Source organism: Triturus cristatus, chromosome 4_1 (genome assembly GCF_964204655.1).
Source record: "Triturus cristatus chromosome 4_1, aTriCri1.1, whole genome shotgun sequence".
NCBI lineage: Eukaryota > Metazoa > Chordata > Amphibia > Caudata > Salamandridae > Triturus > Triturus cristatus.
In genome coordinates this window covers 8,467,674-8,493,688 of record NC_140585.1, presented here as the reverse complement: position 1 = coordinate 8,493,688, position 26,015 = coordinate 8,467,674, and the positions used below count along the sequence as shown (strand labels likewise).

Below are 26,015 nucleotides of genomic sequence, written 5' to 3'. Positions count from 1 at the left end.
ATAACTACATTTCAACTAAGTATCCCCTTTTATTTTATCCCTCTGAATCCTTGGTTCTGAACACTTTGCTCCCATGGTAATGTTTTCTTTTTTACATAGCGCTTCAATACCAGTTCCTGCTTCGAGGAACTGACATAGCCTCAGCATCGCCCTCCACTGCCTTCGATGCTGCTGCCACGATACCCTGCCACGAGGGAGAATCTTTCGCCTTTCTTGGAGAATTGAAAGATAAAACTGGATCTCCAAGACTTTGGAACTACATGAATTCAGTACTAGATGTTGTGGCTGCCGTTAAGAGGGCGCTTGAACAAATGGGGTGCAATATTTACCGAGTCCTTCGTGGTCGCCAAGGAGCTGTGTCTGAGGTTTAACTGGTCGGACGAGGGCAGAAGAGGGATATGGCCGGGACACTTCTGAGACATCATTTGGTCCAGCAGAGCTCACAGATCCTGGTGTTGCTACTGATCTTTGAACCAAGTAGCGCTCATCCTTCTAATAGTGCAATTTAATGGACCCTAATCAATGGGCGACATTTCATATTTTTGCAAAAGTTTTCAATTTTCACACAGTACTTGCTATAAGCTTACCTTTGTCTATAAACAACTGAGGTGACTTCACCAAGCAGAGGTGAAATCCTTGAGTTGAACTTTGATTTGAGATTCTGAGTGAGATTGCCACCATAAATCAGTAGTGCTTCTGTCCTGCCAAGTTCACAGGTAACGCGGCTCTGTTAGGAGATGGGGTAAGCACAGGCTTTCCGACGGTGACAGCATGTCAAGTCCACACTTCCTTCACCCGTGACGGCGGGCTTAGCATTTGACCGGCCTCCTGCGATTCTCCATTGCGCTCAACACAACCCTTCCTCAACTCTTGGCTGAGGCCACTAGTTGCCTTTGCCTCCAGGGACCCGGCTTGACCCACCGCAGTGGGCACCATTGACTGCAGTACACCCAGGGGACGCACCACCATGGACAAAGTGAAACCTAATACTACAAAACCTCAACAGAATGGTGGGTGGTGCTGCTTCAATGGATCTGACACAAGGAGACAAGACCCCCAAGTAGCCTTCAACACCCAGAACAGACTCCACGCTCACTTGGCGCAGTTTGACAAGGGGCTCCAAGTCATTCTGGATACCGAGACTTCCTTAGAGGCTCATTCCACACTAAACTACGCGCTCTCGATGGAGGCTTGACCCACATCTTTCAATCCCCAGACAATGCTTGAACATGGCTCCAGGTGAAGCATTTGTTGAAATCCATGTCCCCGGAGTGTCCTGAGGATACCTGGCTAGATCCCAAACCGTGGTGGCACAGATGTCACCCCCTTCCCACCCCCAAGACCATGACCCTTTGAAGACCAAGCAGCGGAGGAGCAAGCCCGAGCTGTGGTGGTGGCCACCCTTCAGAGTGCAAACCCTTTAGCCCCTCAATAGGACCGAGACCCTTCAGAGTCAGGATCAGACTCGGTGGCTCTCACTCCTCATCAAAAGCAGGGTTCACTGCAGACCACAGGTGACTCCCAGGTCCACAGATGATCTGCAAGTCAGTCATGGGGATGGAACAGCGACTCAGCGTTGGCTGATCCCCCGCATCGCTTGCTGAAGGTCTGTAAGTAGCAAACCATGGGCACGGGACTGAGAGATGTTTACAATAGCCGGGCCCACACCCTTGCTCCATTAGGCATTGCTCTTACGGCACCATCTTTCCCTTTACACATGACATGCACCACATGGCTAACACACAGACCGTCAAATGTTACCCAATATGATATCATTACTTGGAATGTACGGGGCATGGCTACGCCAGTGAAACACCATCCTATGTGTGCTTACCTCAAGAGACAGGACATCCATATAGCGATGCTTCAAGAAACACTCCTCACCGCCGCCAAATTACACAAACTCCGAGTGAGGTGGCGGGGACAGGTACATAGCACCACGACCTCCTCCTTTGCCCGCTGGGTTCTCCTGTGGATCGCACTGGGGATACCATATGTCATGGCCACTCAGAAAGTAGAGGCAGAGGGTAGATATGTGCTGCTGGAGGGACAACTTAACGGCTCTCCCCTGGCACTAGCTGCGATATACGCTCCCAACCCCTGACACCCTGAGTCTGGCACTTCACCGTCTTTGGTGCGGAGATTTCAGTTGTGTCTCTGACGTGGTTTTAGATGAATCCACGCCTCCTCTCTGAGCGATACCATCTGAACTCGCTGCTCGCCTTCATTGTCAATGTGCGACCTACATCCATCCTCATGATGCTTGGCGGCTCACACACCTGACAGACCGTGAATATTCTGTCAGGTTGTATATTGTTCATTCCAGAACTGATCTCCTACTTTGTACATCCCACCTCGGTGCTCAGTTGGACAGAATGGAGTATCCGGCGCACACTCTGTCTGATCATTCTCCTCTAATGCCGCTCTATGGGGTGCTCACGTCCCCTCATGCCCACATGACGTCTACAAGCGGAGGCTCTGTCCGGCTCACCCTTCCAGGTGGACCTTGCCCAGTACGTAGAGCACTACTTCACTCTTAACAACGTCACTGCGTCATCCCGCGCTGTTGAATCGAATGCTTATAAGGTGGTGGTACGAGGATACTGCCTCTCGACTACATGGGGGATACGCAAGAGACTGTCTGAGGAACTTCTGACTGATGAACGCTGTGAGAAGGTGGCCTGATATATGCTGTCCACTAGTTCTAGTGGGCACCTTGTATCAGTCCAACCAACCCCTTATGGTGATAGGTTAAAGGCAACCTTTATTGAAAGCTATCCTAGTGGTAGCTATGGAGAGCAGCCTTCAGGCTAAGTCTTGAAGGAATGTAAAGCCGCTTGTTTTACCAGTCCATAACTTCTTGAATGATCAAATGAAAAGACAACCACACCAGGTATGTATTCAACATATATGTATTTAAGATAAAACACACCCCTCTAGTCTCTTTATGAGACTAGAGTTCAAAGTACTTAAGTTACAAGTGATCAAGCATCCGTAAAAGCACAAATACACGTTTGAGCCCTAGGGGCGTACCAAACCATATACCAAAAAAGTGGTAGAAGAACCATGACTGAACTAGACACAAGGCCTAGAGCCTGTAGAATCGCTGGGACCCCAAGGAACCACCCAACTTAGTGACACAGTGGACCCACGGGGACTGTATGCAGTGTGATAACACAACCGCGGGTTCTCGTTATCTTCTATGGGCAATATCGCCTTTGGAAATGTAAAGATTAGGGACACTTAGAGTCGAGTCAGGACGAAACCCTTTTGGACTTCAGAAGTTCTAGGGCTAGCACCCACGGGAGCACCGGAGTACTCGAGTTACCTCACCCAGGGAAGCCGGGTGCATAGGTGTCTTTTGGTGTCGGGTCGCGTTGTCGATTTCAATGGAAGCCTGCAAACAACTGCTGCTGCCGTGAAGAGGAGAAGTGTCCGAAGAGATTCAAGCCTGGATCTAGGATGGAAGGAACCTGAAAGCAGAGGGGACAGAGTCTGGGTCACTAGCCAGTGACCGAGTGTGAGAAGTTAGCCTGGCATATGCTGGTCACTAGTTATAGTGGCCACCTCGCACCAGTCCAATTCGACTCTTATGGTAGATAGGTTTAAGGCAACCTTTTAAAGAAAGCTATCCTAGTGGTAGCTGTGGAGAGCAGCCTTCAGGCTAAGTTTCTGAGGACTGTAAAGCAGCTTGTTTTACCCTATAATCTCTTGAATTACCAAATGAAAAGGACACCACACAGGTATATATATCAAATATATATGTATTTATTTCTAGATACACTCTACTAATCTCTTTATGAGATTAGAACCCAGATACACGGGGGCGTGGCTTGCGCGCAGTCAAGATGGCCGCATATTTGTGAGCTCCTGCGCGCCTCTGTGGCAATGTCCGGACTCCGGAGCTCGGAGTTCTCGTGAGCCGGCTCCTTTTCCGGATATCGGAGGCGGAATGAAGTAAGGACACGGAGTAGGCGTTGCGGCGCTCGTAGAGTGCCTTTAATATCATTTTTGGGCCGTATTCGTGTTCTCCTCAGACGCGTCGCTTAAGATGGCGGCGGCGCGAGGAACACGGGTGCATTGAGCTGGACATTTCTCTGCTCTCAAGTACAGGCAGTGAAGGCGGAAAGGGCATTTCGCCTAACAGTGTCTGGAGCATTTTTCTTCCTGGTCATGGCGCTTCATATTAGAAAGGTAATACTTCCAGCTGAAGGTATTCTTTCTGAATGAACACTGGGTTTTGATTGAACAATGGGTTTGAAGGAGGTTATTACTTTACCGACTGATTGTGCGAAACGCTGCTCTTCCTGAGGAGATTTTCAAGTGAACACAGGCTGTGTTTTCTTGCAACCTTTTTGCCTAACAACCTATGGAACGATGTTCTTCTTCATGTGGCATTTTGTTTTTCCTGACGAGTAGTCCATTCAGTGTGATAGCTCTTTGAATGGGTGCTGTAATTAAACGGCTTTGAACGTGCGAAGCAATGCTTATTAGAGGAGTTGTCAAAGCCCCTTTGCGTGGTGTGCGCGCGGTGGGACGGGATGGCTGTCTTGTGAGGAGCCCCGCTCGGTTGAGCCGGTTCGTTGTGAGGGAATTTTGTTTCAGCGGCGCAGGATCTTCAAAACGGATGGTCCCTGATATTTCGTCTCGGCTATTCTGGTGCTGCTGGTGCTGATGACTCCTTCGTTCTGCTCTCATTAACAACTCGCTGTTTCCCTGAGGTACGTTCTAAGCGCTCTAAACTTCAACGCTATCCATCGTTGTGCTGTGTTGGGGCTTATCACTTTCTTGCGCCATACTTTTTCTTATTATTGTGGCTTCACTATTATTGCTGTGCTGCCTGCTGCTGTCGTCTGCCATCTTCTGTCATCATCTGCTGCGACACCTTCAATATGGATACTGCGCATTCAAGTAAATCTCATGTAGGTTCCTCAGGGAGTCGTAAAGATTCTAATCCTTCATCTGTCAAGCGGACCAAAAAAGACTCACCTTCCCCAAATAAGTCTCCGCTACCTCTTACTCTCGAGGACATCATGGAGGAATTGCGCCTTATCCGTCCCTTTATGACAAACACTGTTACTACACTTCAGAGGCTGGATAACAAATGGTCTAGTCTAGATACGAGACTTTCTGATGTAGAGCAGAGGATTAGTGATGCTCAAGATGCGGTCGCCAGAGTTGACACACTCACTAAGGAAATCAGCCAGCTCAAAAGAGTCACGGAAGATTTAGAAAATCGCAATAGGCGCAATAATCTCCGCATTTATGGTATTCCGGAGGGTTCTGAAGAGGCGGACATGATCCATTTTTTGAAAACCCAAGTTCTTCAAATTGTTGGCCCCCCAAAATCTTCAGACTTCAACATACAACGCGCCCATCGCCTGGGGCCAAGGAATACCTCTTCTACATCTAAACCTCGGGGAATCATCGCCTATTTCTTTCTCTACTCAGACCTCATGATGATTCTCCAAGCTGCTAAGCAACATAAGCAAATGATTTGGTCTGACCATAAAGTTTTTTTCTCTCAGGATGTTTCCAAACCTACTGCTTCTCGTCGGAAGGAATTTCTGGACCTTCGACCTGCGCTGAGATCCATGAACACACGTTATGGTCTGATCCATCCCTGTTTTTTCAAAGTGACTTATAAAGATAGAACCTACAGTTTTGAAGACCCTGCAGACCTGAAGAAGTTAATTCATACTCACAAAGGAGAACTCATGGAATTGAGCAAACCCTAACTGTTTTGTTTTGTTAATGTCTGAGTACTACGTCTTGGTTTAATCCTACTTTAAAATGTATAGTTTAGTTCTTATATTGCTTTTGTTCATTCCTTTTTTGTCTTGCATGTCTTCCCCTTTCGGTGTTGTTGTCAAGGTCACCATTCGTATTGCCCTGTTGTTTAGAATGTGCGTTTCACCCTGCTGCTGTTTCCTTCTCCCTAGATGTTTGGTAAGTTCCTCCATTTGTTCTATTAGGTTGCCTTTTGTTATGTATTTCACTTCATAGTCTGTCTTCTTTTTTGCTTATGACAGCCTGCTCTTTATTGCTGTCTCCTCCTAGTTCGGCTGTCTTGTTCTTCGTTGCCCCCTCCCACATTAATGTTTTTTGTTTGGTTGTGCTTTATGGATAAAGCCCCTTGGCTTTTCGACCCATCTTTTTTTCTGCTACCTTTTGGGGGACTCTGTTCCCCCTTATTGTCCTTTCTATTTTTTCCCTTTCCCTTTCCCTTTCTTTTCCTTTTTCTCACCTTTCTTCCCCCCCTTCCTTCCCTTTTTATCCCTTTCTTCTCTACTTTTTTGGCAACATTTACAATACTTATTCTACTCCATATGTTCTTCTTTTCTATTGCTGTTTATGGTACTCCATTGTTTTCTTCCTCTATTCCTTTCACCATTTCCGTGGTGGACACATGCTTTAGCTTCCTCACTTTTGGTTCTTCTGTCATTTATATCTATCCAACATTTTTTCTCCTTTTTTCTCTCTTTTCCCACTCCATTTTAAATTCTCTACCTTCTTCTGCTTATATTTATTTTACTTCCAGAAATGAACGGTCTTCGTGTTATTTCTTGGAATGTTAAAGGTATTTGTATTCCTGTTAAACAACAGCGTGTTTTATCTCACTTAACAAGATTGAAATGTCATGTTGCGCTGTTACAAGAAACTCATCTTAACTCACAGGATTTGTCTTCTTTACGTGAGCAATGGGTTGGGGAGGCCTTTTGCTCTCCGGCAGTAAATAACAAAAATGGTCTAATTATTCTATTTCATAAATCGTTGTCTGTTCAGCTACTGAATGAGCTTCGTGATAACTGTGGTAGATGGTTGTTTATAGATGTTACTGTTAATAATACAAAATGTTCTTTCTGTAATGTTTATGGCCCTAATGGTGTAGATTTAACCTTTTGGAATGATTTTTCCATGCTTCTTTCTTCTCCTGCGACTGATGATTTAGTTGTGGGGGGTGATTGTAACCAACTTATGGACCCTTTCCTAGATCGCAAATCGCTCACCAGATATGTACCTAATAAGATGCAAACGTCCTTTTTTAGGGCCATCTCTTCCAGAGGTCTTATAGATTCATGGAGACTTTCCCACCCTGACACTTTAGAATTTTCCTTTTTCTCTCCAGTTCATGCTTCACACTCCCGTATTGACTATATTTTTCTTACTCAACACACCCTTCAAATTATGACTAATTCAGAAATAGGCTCTATTCTAATATCCGACCACGCCCCTGTCATAGTTGACATGGATTTTCCCTCGCCTACTCATACCTCTAGGCGCTGGCGCTTTAACAATTCGCTCCTCCTTGACTCACAGTTTACTGAACAATTTAAGCTCTTTGCAGCGGATTTCTTCACAAATAATCTTCATTCTACTTCTCAATTTCATTTTATCTGGGACGCTTTTAAGGCTACTTCCAGAGGATTCATTATAGACTTTGTATCCCGAAAAAAGAAAAAAGCTCTATCTACGTCTGCTCAAATTCTTAAACAAATTAAAGACCTGGAGCATCTTTACTTCACCACAAATTCCTCAGAAGCACTTTCCTCTCTCATTAAAGCTAAAATGCAATATAACAAACATCTCCTGGGACTCTGCATGTAATAACCTTCTTAATTTCCATGCCAAGTTGTACGGGGGCCGCAATAAAGCTGGCAAATCTCTTGCTAATTATCTTAAAATCAAAAAACAAACATCCAAAATAATAACCATTGTTGATTCACACGGGAATCATCAATACACCGATGATAAAATCCTTGACTGTTTTGTCCAATATTACTCTTCACTTTATACTCCAGAATCCGTTCCCTCTCAGGATCAAATTGATGCTTTTTTTCAGTCTCTTCCCAGGCCCTCAGATAGTTTTCCTGAACTTTCTTCCCTCGATGTCCCCCTTTCGGAAAAAGAAATACTCAATGCTATTACTCTTCTCCCCAAAGATAAAACACCTGGCCCTGATGGGTTTACGGTCCGTTTTTATTTGTATTTTAAGGATATCCTTTTGCCACATCTAGTTTCTTTGTTTACCTATTTTCTCGCCGAAGGGGAATCCAAAGGTTCTTTTACACAGGCAATGTTATGTCTGATCCCTAAAAAAGATAAAGATCCCTCCCTTTGTAAAAAATATCGACCTATTTCTTTAATTAATACTGACTGTAAAATTTATGCTAAAGTTCTAGCCTCTCGTATTAACATAATTATTCCTAACCTTACCAACATTTATCAATCTGGCTTTGTCAAGGGCAGATCTATTACTGACAATTCGAGAACTTTCCTCAATATCATTCATCTTGCCTCAAAGATGGACTCCCCAGTCGCTGCTATCACTCTGGACGCTGGGAAAGCATTCGATAGAGTTTGCTGGGATTTCATGTTTGGTGCATTGAGGTGGCACGGCTTTAGCCCCACTATTATTCGATACATTAATTTATTATACTCCGCCCCCTCTGCTTCTATCTGGGTTAATGGCTCTCAATCTCATTATTTCTCTCTGCATAGAGGCACCAGGCAGGGTTGTCCTCTCTCCCCTCTTCTTTTCGTTCTTGCGTTAGAACCCTTTTTAGAAAAAATTTGACGCTCACCATCATATACGGGCTTCACATTTCAGAACATTGATATCAAGTTTACTGCTTACGCTGACGATATTTTACTTTATATCTCTAATCCGACCACCTCTTTACCTTCACTCTTTTCATTGTTGCATGAATACTCTCTGGTTTCTGGCTTTAAACTTAATAGACAAGTCTGAGGTTTTACCCCTTAACAAATTTTGCCTTCCTCACATGTTTCAGGGCTCCGGTTTTGAGTGGAACTCTGGTAGTATTAAATGCCTTGGTATTCTCACGCTAACACTATTAGAGAAACCATTAAGCTTAATCAGAAAGATATTGTTAAAGAGCTTTCCTCCCTTATAGACAACTGGTCTCCGCTTTTCTTGTCATGGTGGGGGAGGCTTGCCACTATCAAAATGATGCTCCTTCCCATTGTAAATTTTTATCTTTCTATGCTTCCGATTTCCCTACCACTCTATTTTTTTAAAACAATAAATCGTATCTTTACCTCATTCTTATGGAATAATCGCAAGGCTAGGATCTCTATTTCCCGTCTTCAACAACCCAAAGACTCAGGTGGAGTCAATTTTCCCAACTTCACTCGCTTTCATTCTGCCTTCACTTTAAAACAAATTTGGCCCTTTCTATCCGATTCATCTGATCCTCCTTCGACAGCCTGGAGCTACATAGAACTTGCCCAACTCACCTTTTTCCTTCAATACGGCTACTCGCTTATCTCGGCCTCCGTAGCGTTTTCTTACCCCTATCTTTAAGCATTCTAGAGCACTTGCTCTCTGTGTTTCGCTCCTTTCTTTCGCAGTCAGAGTTTCTTTCCTCAACTCCAATTTGGTATAACAAATTCTTAAAGATCAATAACAGAGCACTTTTTTGGAAGGAATGGATTGACAAAGGTATTATTACCTTTAATCATCTCCTTGTTAATAACTCCTTACAAGATTACTCTGACATTCGTGTCTCCTTTCATCTTTCCACTGCATACTCTTCTCAATATATCTTGCTTAAAAACTCCTTAAACTTCATTATCTCTCAAGTCGCCTCTCTTCCCCCTACTGACACAACCCCTTCCCCATCACTACCAGATTTCTCTATTCCTCTTAGAGCTGCGGCTATTTATAAACTACTTTCCTGCCACCTTGCTGAAAGAACCAAATCCAAACTTGAACTCTCCTGGGAAAAGATCTAGCTCAAGAGTTTCCCCTTCAGGTTTGGAATTCCTTATGGTCTAAGATACACACTGTTTCCCGTTCTGCTAGCACTACACAGACTTTGTACTTTTTTTACAATAGACTTTTTTTCACTCCACTTTTTTTCACTCCATCAGACTTGCATAATTTCAAACTGTCTGATTCCAAAAAATGTTGGTCTTGCCCTCATACCAATAGTGATTTTTTTCACATGTTCTTTCACTGCCCGTTAGTTAAATCTTTTTGGTCTCGTATTTGGTTAAAATTGAATGAAATATTAGCTACTGACCACTCCTTTGAGATTGTCCATATCTTTCTGGGTGGTGCTTCACCTATATGGAATGTTCATTGTAATGCACGCAAATTTATAGATTTGTATATAGCCATTTCCTTACAGATAATTACTACGAATTGGAAAGACATTGTTGTATCCAAATTTTCATCTCAAGGGCCACACTTACCAGTGGCCCGCAATGTAAGTCAAATAATGAGCAGTTGGCAACGTAGAAGGTTCAAGCGTTTATTGGCCAGACAGAAAACTCTACATAGAGGAGCCTCATCGATCCTCACCCAAGAGGTATGCCGAGGAAGACTGCTGGCTCCTTGACAAACTCATACTTTTATACATTACAGCGCAACATACAAAGCCTTACAAGTGGAAAAGTACCAGCCCGTCCAGGCGCTCCTAATGAGCTCATCCTATATCTAGTTTCAGCGATACAAAAAAGGCTACTATCTTTAAGAATAGAAGGTCGGCCGGGTGACTCCCTTCTCGTCCCAGGTTCAGAAGGAATTTTGCTTGGTACTCCCTTTTGGCAGATGTGACCTTGCTTCTCGGTCGTAAATACAATTCAGCCTGTCTTCTAAACTGGTGCATGCTAAATAAGGAAAATATGGGCTCAGGGAACCACGTGATTGTAGTTCCTACAAGACGAGAGAGTTGAGGGCCAAGATGGCCGCGGTTCTGTTTTCGGCCCTTTCCGTCGTACTAACTTAATTTAGACGAAAAGGGCCTTATTACGGGGCTGAATCAAATAAGCTAGTTTTAGTTATGCTATGCTAATCATATATTTTAATTTGGATCCTACAGAACGGCCCTTTTAGCATAGTGTAGCTAAAATAAAATAAAAACAAATATGACTGTTCCTCAAAAATGCCCTCATCTATCTGCATTAGGTCATGAATTTCTTTCTGGGTCATCTGGGCATGAGCTTGGGTAGGTGGGGACTTAGGTATTGCAGAGCGAAATTGGGTGGCACAATAAGAACAGGCAGGGCCGCACTTGATACAAATACAGCAGGTAAAAAGGAAACCCACGATACCCAACAGGACCATGAATAGTTTCCACCCCCAAGTGGTCAGAAGGTCCCAGAACCAAGTTGACAGGGACCAGGTACCGGTCTCCGTATGGATTTCTGATGCCAGTCGGTGGAGTTTCTGAATGGCTAAATGAACCGAAGGGGCGGAGTCAGGTATATATACACAACAGGAGCTCCCGATCACCCGGCATGCTCCTCCGCGATCGGCCAATATGACATCTAGAACAAGACGATTTTGAAGGGTCACAAGCCGGGTCGCCTGAAGCTCAACAGTGATATTAGTCAATATCCCGGCAGTGGTATTGACTACTCCTTCCACCACCCTGGACAGCCTCCTAATTTCCTTACTAGTGAGGATAGGGCCCCATATAGGTAGGACCCCTTTCATAATGTCTACGAAATGTTGGGCCGGGGTATCTGTTTGATCAGTGACATCATTATCAGTGGATGTGGATAACAGACTTCTTTTATTCAGGGAATGAGATTTATGATAATCTGATGGGGCAATATAAACAGGAGGATAGAGGAAGGACAGATAACACCTGCCCGACCATCCCCTGGGAAGCCAGGTGTAAGCATTTTCCCCACATACGATATATATGTTCGGGGGAGTCAATATTGGCGGACTACTAAAAGTCCGTAATCGATAAGTGTAATTACATCTGCTAAATCCTACGAACAAATGGCCGGAACCCTGGATACAAAAGGAGGATGACGTATTTAATACAGGGACTGGGATAATCTTGTCTTCTGAGACATTGCGTTCCTGAAAATATCTGAAGTATTCGGTGAAATTGAAGGATACAAAATCTAATATCTCATTCCTTAGCCATGTATCATTCTCATGGTCCATGTACACATTCATGCAGGCTGTTGGATCTAAAGTGCCGTCAGTACCTTCTGCATTGGGAGTGAATCCTTGATGCCTCTCTATGTAGGCCAAGATTAAGTCATAATCTTTCTCCGAGAATCTGTGTGCGTCTACAGTATAATGCTCGTATATCATAGACAACAATCTAAACCAAGCTTCACAGCTCCCTAAATGTGACAACGGCATTGAAATAAACAAATCATGTTTATGCATTACTGAAGGGAGGAGGCCACATACCCAGCAATCGGTGACATTCGTGGAACTGTGGGTTTGATGCAACATCTCTATAAAGGCATTATGTACGTAAGTCTGGCGATGCCTTTCTTTGTGAGGGGCCAAAGTCTGAAAATGGTGTTCCTGAGGAGTGGGGGTAGATAACACCAGGGTATGGACTGGGTGGCGGAATTCTAGATAAATGAACAATCCTAAACATAATAGAAATGACACAGCTATTATAGAAATAAACACAATTTTAGCACGCAAACTCCATGTGGAAAACATTGGTAAATATGCATACCTAGGGCGAGGGATTATGGGACGTTCCTCCTCAAGGGCGAAACGAGCAAAGGGATACATTCTCACTAAAAGTCCAGTTCTAAGCTCGGGAAACAAAAAGAGTTTACAAGCAGTCCAATCTGCCGGAGGGTGCTTCTTTCCTGTGTCCGTGTTAGAGCCTCACAGGCAGACTCTTAGCATTCCAAACAGTAGAAATAAAAAATAAAAAAATAAAAATCAAGGGTGCAAAAACTTCTCTCGTGGGAGCTGCACTTGACGCAACTCTGGTCGAAGAGGAAGGTTACCTGGGCCCCCTTTGCTATCCGTGTCTCTACCTTCTTTCTGAACAGGGCTATCACTTAAAGTTCCACGCCCTCCACGAGTTCAGTCCAGTGTTTATATGATCCCCTAGGTCCCTTAGCTTAGACTTCACCTTTTATTGTAAGCCGGACCGGGGGATCCCGTTCCGTTTGCGGGGCCGCAGGTGGTATCGAGTGTGACCAGGGGTTTCAGGATTCATGAACAAGATGGGCACAGTGGGATCAGATAAGGAACGAGGTGTGTGGCCCTCCTGGTCACACGTTTGGTCCCCAGGCAGGGCCTTATCTGCCGCAGCTGACCCCGAACTCGTGGCCCTCTCTCCCTGCCTTTCCGTTTCTCCGTGGGCTTCGGGGGAGGGTGACTCTTCGGTGTCGTGCTCACCTCTGTGCTGTTCGTTCTCCTCCTGGTCCTGGCAATCCTCGGGCAAGGGAAGCGGGACACGCTTCAGATGGGAAACATGAATCCAATGCTGTCTCCCTTCGACCTTTACCGCCGTCCTTGTGGCCAGAAGCACTTGATGTGGCCGAGTCCAGCGGGGTTCCAGGCTCGACTTCCACTGATAGTTCCGAATTAGGACCCACTGACCTGGTTCGATGCTGTGTCCGGGGCCCTCCGGCAGAGGCTGCAGTACTGCTGAAATCTGTTGGTGGATAGAACGGAGATCTTTAGTTAACGCATAGAGGTAGTCGGCTAACATAGGATACTCAATATCCCTAAATGACTTGGGCCGGGGCACCCCCCATACATTGGCAGGTCTCCCAAAAACCACCTCGTAAGGGGAAATCCCACTCCGAGAATGAGGGGTCGTTCTTACAGACAACAGGGCCAATGGTAGAAGATCAGGCCATTTCATGCCAGTCGTGTCCTGTAGTTTGGCTAATTTTAGCTTCAGGATCCCATTATATTTCTCAACTAGGCCTGCCGATTGAGGGTGCCGTGCGGCGTGGAACTTCTGTCGTATGGACAAACCTTTACATACATGTTGAACTAAATTGGCATTAAAGGATCATCACTCCAGATTACTCGTGGTAACCCATATCGGGGAAAGAACTCCTTTATTAAGGCTCTCGCAGTTGCTATAGCTGTGTTTTCTCTAGTGGGGTACGCTTCCACCCATTTACTGAAGGTACAGATTACCACCAGAACATATTTGAGGTTGTTAACCCGTTCCAGCTGTATATAATCCATTTGGAGTACCTCGAAAGGCAAGGTGGGTGGGGCAAAATTACCTGACAAAACAGGGGTACCACCCCCCGGGTTATGTTGAAGGCAAATCATACAATGCTGGACCAAATTTCTGGCCGTTTTTTGGATATTGATGTTGTACCATACAGGGTCCAACATTGCACACATGCCTCGGACCCCGACGTGGGCGGGACCATGTGCCATGGCCACCACCGCATTCACAAATGCATTCGGTAGCAGCCATCTGCATTTTTCTGACAGGTCCGTCCAACACCCATTCTCGTCTAACCGCCCCACCTGCTCCTGCCAATACTGCAGTTCCTCTGGGGTGACCTCCTGTTGCAATTCCTTCACACTATCTACAGTGTTTCGAAAAATGTCTGCTTCTACCATCCTTCTGCCCTGACTAACCACAAACATGGAGGGGGTATCGGACTGGGCAGTTTCCTTGGCAATCTTGTCTGCAAAAGCATTACCCCTCCCAACATCATCAGTTACAGCCTTATGGGCACTACATTTTACAATGGCGAGGGCTTCTGGCAAAGGTAATGCAGCCAGCAGTCGTTCAACCAATTGTCCATTCTTTATCTTTTCACCATGGGATGTAAGAAACCCTTGTTCTGCCCACAACCTCCCAAAACTATGGGCTACACCGAAAGCGTATTGGCTATCGGTGTAGACGTTCAGCCTCAATCCCTTACCCAAGTCACACGCTCTTAGCAGTGCAATTAATTTGGCCGCTTGGGCGGAAAGATATGGTACTTTGGCCGCCTCGACCACGGTCTGCAAGGTGGTAATTGCATAAGCCGCAACCGTAGTACCGTTGGGCAATCTAAAACATGAGCCATCAACATACAATTCTCCTTGGGGTTCCGATAAGGGGGTGTCTGTTAGATCTATCCGGCCCTTTGTTTCTTCTTCAGTCCGAAATATGCAATCATGTACATCCTGGCCACTTTCTCCTGAGGGGAGGGGTAGCAACGTGGCAGGATTCAGAGTGACGCATCTCTTGATTGTTATGTGAGGTGCAAACAGGGTCAATTCGTACCCCGTAAGACGCGCACTGGTTAAGTGCTGCGTCTGTGTCCTGTTTAACAATACGTCCACAGCGTGTGGTACCATCACTGTGAGATCCGTATTTAGGACTAGCCCTTCCGATTGCGTGATCGCCACCGCTACAGCGGCCGTGGCTCTCAGGCAGCTGGGAAGTGCTCTGGCGACGTTGTCCAAAACCGCTGAAAAATATGCACAGGGTCTTTGCTTACCTCCAAAGGCCTGTGTTAACACTGAAAGCCAACAACCGTCCACCTCATGCACGTAGAGCACAAAAGGCTTCCGGTAGTCTGGGGTGCCAAGCACAGGAGCAGAACATAAAGCAGCCTTTAGAGAAAGAAAAGCCATTTGACACTCATCAGTCCAGGGTAGGGGTTCATGCACGTCTTTGGTGATTAAATACAAGAAAGGTTTAGTGATGAGGGAGTAGTTAGGGATCCACTGGCGACAGTAAGAGGTTATGCCAAGCAAAGCACGGACATCACGTTGCGTGCGAGGAACAGACATGTTAGTAATGGATGCAATACGCTCCGAGGTCAATCGCCTTCCCTCCTTCGACAGGAGATGACCGAGATAGGTCACCTCCGGTCGACAATATTGGAACTTTGACAGTGATACCTTGTTACCATGTTTTGCCAGATGCTGTAGTAAATCCACTGTTGTCGTCCGGCAGCCCTCCTCAGTGTCAGAGGCCACCAGGAGATCATCAACATACTGGAGTAATACATTACCTGGCGGCAAGCTCAAGGTGTCCAGTATCCTTTTCAGTGCCGGACTATAAATACTGGGGCTTTCTGTAAACCCCTGGGGGGCGCGGCAGAATCTGAAGCTACGGCCCCCCAATGAGAAGCCGAAAAGATAGCGGCTATCTGGATGTATGGGGATACTAAAGAAGGCGTTCTTTAAATCTATGACTGAGAAAAATTGTGCCGTTGGAGGAATCATCGTCAAGATGGAATTAATATCAGGTACCACAGGGTACTGGGGTACCACGATCTTATTGATTTCTCGGAGGTCAATCACAAATCGATAGGTATCAGCATAATCAGGAGTCTGTTGTACCGGGGCTCGTTTAAGAATCGGAAGAATAGGGCTATTACACGTGTTAGAGGCCGTTTCTTCCACTACTCTGGTTTTTATCAAATCATGAATGATAGCCATTAGAGCTCGTTCCCCAGCAGGGGCAATTTTATATTGGGGAATCTTCGGCAACTGGGCGTTCTGTTTTAAAGTAATCGATACTGGGGGAATTTGCAAATGGCCCACAACGGTGTCTCCGGTCGCCCAGAGGGTTTTCGGAATGCACGCCAGTTCTGGTGGTAGAGATTCTGTTTTAGATAAGCATTGCGCGCAGAGGGTAGAAGGGTCTTTTATGGTCAGGTAAACCCCCTACGGGGAACAATAGATGCGAGCATGCAATCTTTTCAATATGTCCATGCCTAGAAGGTTCTCTCCACACTGGGAGGTCAAAAGGAAAGGTGAGTCTATTGATACCGGCCCCAGGGTAAGGGGAAGCGGTTGTGAGATGTGGCTTACCACCGGAGTTCCAGAAAACCTCACAGACACATTATTCTGGCCAGACAGAGCAGCCCCCGGGACTAGGGCACGTGAAACAGAACTGTTCATGGCCCCTGTGTCAACTAGGAACTTACCTGATGCGTTCAGTAATCGTGCATGGACATAAGGTCCAGCTTGATCAATTGGAATCGACACCTGCCCCTGACTCTGTCTTTGGCTGTCCTATGCTTGAGAATAACCTGATCCCTCGCCTGTCACACAATCATCATTGTAATACTGTTTTCCCTGACCGTGATCAAAACAGTTCTGACCCATCTCACCTGTTGCCGAATGAAGCGGTTTCGTAGATCCCCCTCGCTGCCCAGAAAAACGTCCCCTTCCCCGACCTCTCGGAGCACTGTTCTGTTCATATAATAACGGACACTGGGCTCGCCAATGCCCCTCCTGCTTACAGAAGGCACATTGATTTATGCCCAAATCTGTCCGTCCCGTAGTCTGCGTCGGACCCGCCCCTCTCGATGCAAAATTCTGTGACCCTCTCCCTCTTCCCCGTCCTCTCTCTACTTGCTGTAACAATACTCGAGTCTTCAAGTCCTTCGACTTCTTTTCTGTCCTGTCCTTGCTTTCATTCTCACGATGTTCATAATATTGAGCCATACTCAATATTGTCGACTGGGTAGTGGTTGTCCAGGTGCTTTCAGCAGCTTGTAATCGAGCCGATACTTCCGGCAGCAGATTGGTCACGAAGCGATTCACGAACAACCGTACCCCCCCCTCAGTGGCTAGGTCCTGTCCACTGAAGTCGATAAACTCCCTCAAATCTCGTAAAGAAATCGGATACACTCTTATCCTTCTTCTGCTTGCAGGCCGTCAACTTATCCCAATCCACTTTTCGGGGAGGGATCAGTGAATGCATATAATTTATTATCCTATCAGGAAGGGCCAATATTTCCGCCCGGGGCTTATTCCCTGGTTTACGATCTCTATCCCATCCCCGTAGCTGTTCCCAGGTTCCCCCAAATTCGTTGCATGGTCTTGATTGTGCACCTGGCGCCAAATGTCCACCGGTACTAGTAAAGCGAAGAATAGCTCGATGTCTGCCAACGTCATTACTGCAGAGGAAGCCGCCTCAGTAAGCTCTTTGTAATACGCGGTGGGATTCTTCCTGGGATCTGGTAACTGTCTTTTTAGTGACAACACCTCACTTCGTTTCCAGGGAGTATACACCCATTGTTCCTGGAAACGCGCCTCCACTCTGGGACGAGTAACTACCCCGAGGGCGTCTACCACTTCCGTGACTTCTGGGTGGTAGATGGGGTGTACTTCCCGCATAGGGTACTGGGATAGCCCCGTAGGATTAGTTGACTGCAGGCGGGTTCTATACGCCACCAGGGTCTGCACATTCCCATACACTTCTTCTGGGGTAAGGCGGGATTTATGGGCTTGTGTGACGATATCGTATAATATGGCCGGGGCCCTTCCCTCCGTGTGTACTTGCTCCCATAATGATATAAGGCGGTTCGCCATATGTTCTAATGCATGCTGCTGCATTACCGGCTCGTAATCCCTCATGGTGCTCCAAATGTCTGATAATGAATAAATGGGTTGCCGCATCCATTGGAATGCCTGTACAGCAATAGTGTCTTTTTCTTCGGTTCCCAAGGCCGAACGAGTAAACAACCTTTTACCCTCAGCCAAAGGAACCGGACGTGTCGGAGTGGTGACAGCTGCTACTGGCGTAGTACTCGCGGAGGAGGAGGGCAGGACAGAAGGGGAAGTCATTGACTCGGATGGCAGCTGAGTTGTCCCAGCTGCTGCGGCAGTTAACAGTGCTGGTAACATAGTAATCACCTCCGACACGGATGTGGACAGTCGGGAGAGTTCTGTCAAAGGAGAGGAACTGGGGGGAGCCGGAGGAGCTGAGGCCCCCGAGGTTCCTAAGGGCGCAGCCGTGGCTGGAGCCGAGACTCCAGCCACCTGTGGTAAATAATTTAATTACCGGGACTTAATTTGATGCGGAAAATTAATAAGAATAGCTCAATAAAATAAGAGGCAGAATCCGTGGTATTAGAGATTCAGAACGGGCTTTATTCCTATACAAAGGAACATAATTCGAATTATGGGCCTTCTATTCCATCACCACGAAAGTTCAGGAAGGAAGGAACAATACATTATTGACAGATAGGCAGTTTTATAGAAAATACATTACAGTGAAACAGATGCAGGAGGCGTAACAGTTGAAAACAGAGATAAAGGCATACATGCGTAACTAAAATGGGTGTAACTAGGCGTAACTAAAGAACGTCATTAGGTATGATGTCACAAATGGGTGGTTCCATGAAAGAATTTCGCAATGTCAGCAAAAATACTTGGCAGAGATGCACGCGCAGCAGCATGACGTGTGATTGACGTGTAACTAGAGGGTGAAGGGGACTTGACATTTAGCTCTACATGTGGAGACAGAAGTCTGGGGTTATGTCAACCTAATCCCAAATCATATCTAATATCCTATGTTTAAAGAACTGTGTTATCCAAAAAGAGAGGTCTCTTAGGATAGAATCTTATTCTATACTGACTATACTGACTGTTAGTGCGTGTACAAGCGTCTAAGTGTCTACACTAGATGCGAGGGGGTAGGAATATTCCATGGTAACAGGGCTATTAATTACTTGCATGAGGGCAGCGAGGCCTGGCCCCTTTGCACGGAAGCTGGAAGAATGTTTACCTAAACTACTAGACAGGAATGCATCGGATGAGGAGCGAAGGAGATAATCTCGAAGGTGAAATACAGTTTTTGGCAGGCAGACAGGCTGGATCAGGCACCGTTAGCCGCGCAGGGAGTAAGACAAAGTTCATGGTCACAGATGCAGGCTCAGACTGGAGCTTTCAGAGGCAGAAGGCAGGAAAGGCTTGGTGGCAGAATCAGGGCCTACTCGCCTGGACTGTAAAATGTGGGAAGTGAACCATATAAAGCCGGTGGCCTTTCATACTTAGGAATAGAATATCCGGCCCATTCATGGCGGATCTGAAAGAGGACATGTTGACGGTGGACGCACATGTGTTTGCGTCTTCATAACTGGAACTGGAGGGAACATACATGTACTTGTGACTTATACATGAAACCGTTGGGGTCCAAGATAGGGGACATAACCGACCATAAAAATCCATATTTCCACATTCCCTCCTTGTCCCCTACTTGCCCTTAGGAGATATCAATCTTCATCAATCCATCGATTTGTTCATATAACATCATTTGTTCTTCTTTCTTCTTCCGGGATTTTGAACGAAAACTTGGATGTGGGATACACGAGGTGGCACATAGACCACAAATCGCTGGCCCACATTGTAGACATAAGCAGCAACTGAATAGTATGAGAAAGCCAATACCTAGGAAGGAGAGCATTCTCCATCCCCAGGCTGACAACACGCCCCAGAACCAACCGGACCAAGTCCAGGTGCCTGGACTCTGGTGTATCTGGCTTACAATCTTATGAAGGCGGGTTATGGCTTTATATACTGACGGCGAATTTTCTGGTATGAAAATGCAACAACTTGATCCGATGACCCTACAAGCTCCGCCCCTATCGGCCAGGATGACGTCAAGGACAAGACGATTCTGAAGCACAACAATCCGCATAGCAGACTGCTCTTCTGTTAAATTGCCTAAGGCGGAAATAGTTTCGTTCACTACTGCTTCAAGGGTTCTGGTTAATCTACGTATCAACTTACTATTAGTGACTGTACCTATATAGGGGAAGAAACCTTTATTGAAATCTGTGTATTTTTCCCATGCTGTTTCAGTGTAATCGACGATTGGGAGATCTCTCTGCTGTCTATTGTGTACTAAATGAGTATTTCTATGATAATCAGGAGGAGCTAGGAAAACAGGTGGTAGAAGGAATGCTATGTAACAGGTACCATCCCAATCTAGAGGTAGGCGTATATATGCGGTCTGGCCACATATAAAGTAGGAATGACGAGAAGCTCTAAATGTAGATTTGCCTTGATCACTGAATTTTATCACAGTGGTGCATTTACTATGGCCCAGGTGTATGGAGCCATTCTTTCTTATACATAGTTCCCCTTTTACTGGGAACACGGACATGGCGGACAAGATTGGTGTAGCTTCAGATTCAACGTTCAGGATCATGAGGTTAAGTGTAAAATTACCTAATCCATATACTTCATTTTCTAGATCAGTTCCTGTTCTTTTGGGAAGTCCCTCCTTGTTAGGGTAGCAGACTTTAAGCAAAACTAAGTTCATGTTTCCCCATAACCAGTTGTCTTGATAAACTGCTGAGTTTGAATCTAAGGAATTAATTAAACTAAACCATGCTCCACAGGAGCCATTGTGTGTGAACGGATATGGAAAGAGGGGCAAAACTCCCTTATAGTTCTGATAGGGAGGGAGTCGGCCACATATCCAACAATTTGTAGCATTGCTAGTCTGATGGGAATGATGTAACATACTAATAAAAGTGTTATTGCGCAGCGCAAATCTATATGACAACTCATGCGGTGGTAATTCACTAAAAGAATGTTCAGCAGTAACATTGTAAACATGTTTAGAAATAGGATAATATATGTGCAACAATATACTTGCAGCGATTATTAAAAGACATAAGAAAAACAAAATTAATAACGTCACTGTGCAATGACTACGCAGTGATTTACAGTACGCATGTTTCTTCAACTGCATTTGATTATTTCTTTCTCTATTCCGGTCCAGAGGATACATGTCAGAGACAAATTCAACCGATTCACCTTGGAGAGGACTTAAACAATCAAATTGTCTGACTGACTGGACCTCAATTTTAGTCTATATAGTTCTGAGTTCGTTTGCTCAACCAAGGGGAGCTTTAAGTCTGTCTTTGAGGAAATACAGGGTTTAGTCTCTATATCGGATGGTAGTCCATAAAATTTCTTGATATGACTCGAATGTATCCAACCTTTGCGACCTTCGATCTTCACGGCTGTCCTCGTGGTGAGCAGTACAAGTTGAGGCGATTTCCACCTCGGATCCAGCTGAGTCTTCCGGTCAAAATTCCGCACCAACACCAAGTCCCCGGGAACTACGTCGTGGGGTTTCACCTCGGTGTTGTCGGGAAAAGCTGCAGCTACCTGTGAACGACAAGATTGTAGTGCAGACATCAAGGAAGCCAGGTAATCTGTCAGCATATTACAGTCAACGTCAGTGATTTTACGAGGTATAGGCGTCCCCCACATATTTGGTGGTCTACCGAAGATCACCTCATACGGGGATAGCCCTGTTCGAGAATGTGCTACCATTCTCATGTAAAAGAGTGCAACTGGTAAGGCTACTACCCAATCGACACCTTTCTGTCTACATATTTTGGACAATCTAATTTTCAGAGTTTGATTATGTCGTTCCACGAGACCTGCTGCCTCGGGGTGTCGGACACAGTGAAATCTCCATTGATAGCCTAACAAAAGTGAAAAGTGTTTCATTAGTTCGGATGAGAACGGCTGGCCGTTATCTGAGTAGACAGCACGTGGTAAACCGTACCGTGGGAAGAATTCTCGAACCAACTGTTTGGCAGTAGTCGGGGCAGTGTAATCTGAGACCGGGTATGCTTCTGTCCAACGGGAAAGAGCACAAACAACTACAAGAACATATTTGAATCCTCGACATCGTTCCATCTGGATATAATCCATCTGGAGGACTTCAAAAGGGTGATCAGGAGGCTGAAATCCACCCTGTTCTACGGGAATGCTTTTACCTGGGTTAAACTGACAACATATCATACAGGTACGAACTTTTTGTTTAGCTGCTGCTCGTAAATGTTTGTTGAACCAAATGTGTTGAATGCTGTCTAGCATAGCCTTTTCTCCTAGGTGCGCTGGACTATGTATTGTATTAATGATAACTTGGACCATAGAGTCGGGAAGAAACCATATAGATTTTTCCTTCGTCATCCATCCCTGATTCGTTTGGATCCCTCCTAATTCAGTCCATTTCTTTATTTCTTCTGGTGTAGCATGTGTCTGTATGTCAATTACGTCAAGAGCGGGATCCTTAACCGTCATGCAATGTGTTGGTGTCAGAACTATTGTCTTTGTCATGTCAGATGTGTGAGTTTTATTCTGAGCAGTCTGTTTAGCTGTTCTGTCAGCTAGGTCATTGCCTTGGGAAATGATATCAGTAACTTTCGTATGAGCTTTACATTTCATAATTGATATTGCAATGGGTAGATGTATTGCATCTAATAAGGCATGAATGAGGGGTCCGTGCTGAATGTGGGCACCGTGAGAAGTTAAATAACCTCTCTCTCGCCACAGTACGCCGAAGTCATGTACAACTCCGAATGCATAACGTGAATCAGTGTATATGTTGACTTTCTTATTTGTGGCTTGAATACAGGCTTGTGTCAGAGCGATGAGCTCTGCTGCTTGAGCTGACAAGGTATTAATACGATTTGTTTCAATAATTTCAGTGTCTGTTGTGACTGCATACGCGGCCACTAGCTCTCCTGTATTTGTTCTCATACATGAACCATCTACATACAACGTCAGGTCTGGATCTGACAATGGGACGTCTGTCAAGTCTTGTCTGGGTTTCGTCGTGATAGTAATAACTTCAATACAATCATGTGCTAGTGGGTCTGTTCCATTTACTGGCAAAAGTGTGGCAGGATTCAATGTACTACAACGTCTGATTTCTATATGTGGCTGAAACAATGTTAATTCGTAACCGGTGAGTCTTGCTATAGTCAAGTGTTGTGTTTGCGTGCGGTTCAAGAGAACCTCTACTGCGTGTGGTACTTGTACTGTCAATGGGTGTCCTAACACTATGGCATCGCTTTGTCTGATTGCTAAAGCTGTCGCTGCCACTGATTTCAGGCACGTAGGCAGAGCCTGAGCTACGGGATCTAATGTACTAGAAAAATAAGCACATGGTTTGTGTGCTCCTGCTTGTTCCTGTGTGAGTACTGACAAGGCAGTACCTTCGCGTTCTGTGACAAAGAGTGTAAACTGTTTACTGTAACATGGTGTTGCTAGGACAGGTGCTTGGCATAAAGCTTTCTTTAAGCTTTCAAAGGCGTGTGTATGTTCCTGAGTCCAAGGGAGGACAGTCGATGTGGCCGCCTCCTGTGTTGTCAACTGAATGAGTGGTTTTGCTAGAAATGCATACTGAGGGATCCACTGCCTACAATATGAAGTGAGGCCTATAAAAGCCCGTACCTCCTTTTGTGTCTTGGGTATTGGCATGTTAGCAATTAACTGGATGCGGTCGGGTGTAAGCTGCCTTCCCTCCTTGGACAGCGAGTGCCCAAGGTAAACAACTCGCTGGACACAGAATTGCAGCTTAGAAGGGGACACCTTGTGCCCCTTTTCGGCCAAAAATTGTAAAACCGTCAGTGAAGCTTTTTCACATTCAGGTTCGCTTCTAGCGGTGATCAGCAGATCATCGACATATTGAAGCAGGGCAGTGTTGACTGGCATGTGGATACTGTCAAGTTCTCGTTTCAGTGCTTGGCTATAGATGCTGGGGCTTTCTGTGAATCCTTGAGGTGCGCGTGTGAATTTAAAGCTTCGTCCATTTAAACTAAATCCGAACAAGTATTGGCTTTCCGGATCTATTGGGACGCTGAAAAAGGCATTCTTGAGATCAATTACAGTAAAGAATGTTGCTTCGGAATCAATGGCTGTCAGTAATGAAGAAATGTCTGGAACTACGGGGTATTGTGGTACAATACATTTATTTAATTCGCGCAGATCAATAACCAATCGATATACTGGCGGGGCTTTAGGATCAGTTCGTTTAAGGATCGGAATTATCGGGGAATTACATACATTGGAGTCAGTTTCCACAACCACTCCTTGGGTAATAAGCTCGTCAATGATTTGCAGTAAAGCCAATACAGCATCTGGTGGTAACTTGTATTGTCGCATACGTGGTAGTACCACTCCTGTCTTTAGTGTGACTCGATATGGTGTAATGTTCATGCAACCAACATCTGTAGGGCCTTGCGCCCATAAATGTGTGGGTAAAGTCTGCAGTCGGTGATCCATGTCTCGGGACACATAGTGCCCTTTGAAATCACGTAAAAACAATCTTACTCCTTCCGGAGAACAACATATTATAGCTCCTAGAGCTTTCAATGTTTTTATACCTAACAGGTTTTCTGGACATGATTTAGTAAGCAATAAATCTGTAGTTCGTGTCAAAGGACCAATCGTAAGGGGAAGAGGCTGTGATACCTCATTAATGATAAGTTTTCCTGAAAAACCAAGGGAAATATTCTGTGAGCCTGAGAGGGGTGCCCCTGGAACTTCACTACGTTTTATGGTTGTTCGGCTTGCCCCTGTATCAAGTAAAAATTTTCTGTCTTGGCCTAATAATTCACTGTGTACATAAGGTCCTTCTTGATCTACAGGGACCTCGATAAGGGGTAAGCCAACTTCCCTCTCTAGGCTGTTTCATGAGTATCGTTGATAATCAGGATAGTCATACTGTGCGGTCTGGTACATCTGTTGTGTCGTTGTCTGAGTGGCAGCAATAGGCTGCGGTGGTGGAGCTGGCATAGACTGTTGCGGAGCTGGCATGGCCTGTGCATGCTGCGGGGCTCCTTGTTGGTTCTGATCCTGTCTAAGTGGCCGTGGTCTTTCTTTTGTATTACCTATGGCGATATTATGTTTTAAAACTGGACAATCGTGTACATAATGACCTGGCTGTTTACAATAGTTGCATGTCCCTTTTACAGATCCTGCTGAAACACTGGACTGTGTCATACCCTTTTTATGACCGTCAGCTGGAACTGTCTGGGAAACTAGCATTTTCATTTTCGTGTCTTTCATGCGTCTTTGTTCATGTTCTTGTTCCTCTCTAATTCTATTGTGATGGTACTGTAGCATTTGTAACATTTGTGACGGAGTGTTACCTTGCCAGGTACTCTCGAATTTCAATACTCTATTCTTAACTTGGGGCAGGGCATTTTCAACTAATTTTGTCACAAACAGATGTGGATACGATTCGCTACTTGCTTTTATTCCACTATTTATACCAAAACATTTTTCGAATCGGGCATAAAAATCACTAGTGTCTTCATCTTGCTTTTGTTTACAGGCTGAGATTGCACCCCAGTCTTCCTTTTTCGTAGTTAATAAACGTGGCAGTACCTGTACTAGTAAACCTGGTAGTATTTTGGTCTTTTCCCCAAGCCCTAAACCTGGACCTCGAGCTGTTTCTTCGTTTTCTAATGCTGTCCAATCTATCTTTTGGTCTCCCACCTCCCAATCCTTTTCTTTGAGTTTTTCATAAATGCCCGCAGGCATTAATACCTTTAATATTTTCATAATGTCGGGATAGGTATACTCTCCCATGAGCAACATGTCTTTAATTTCACGGTGGAAACCCGCTGGGTCTTTGTCATGACTGGGTACCACTTTCTTCATTTCTAATAGTTCCATTTTAGGTATGGGTGTGTATACAAACACACGTTTAAACCGATTGTCATCACCTTTTATCGGG

The 26,015-nt window shown here is 45.3% G+C and overlaps 1 protein-coding gene across 1 annotated transcript in view; it reads left to right on the top strand.

Annotated features, from left to right (window-relative positions):
- Positions 1 to 26,015, top strand: part of LOC146839281 (uncharacterized) — a 396,410-nt gene that overhangs the window by 82,463 nt on the left and 287,932 nt on the right. Inside the window, 1 exon segment of the mRNA XM_085650760.1 lies at positions 100 to 316. Coding sequence (XP_085506886.1) covers positions 100 to 316 — 217 coding nt within the window.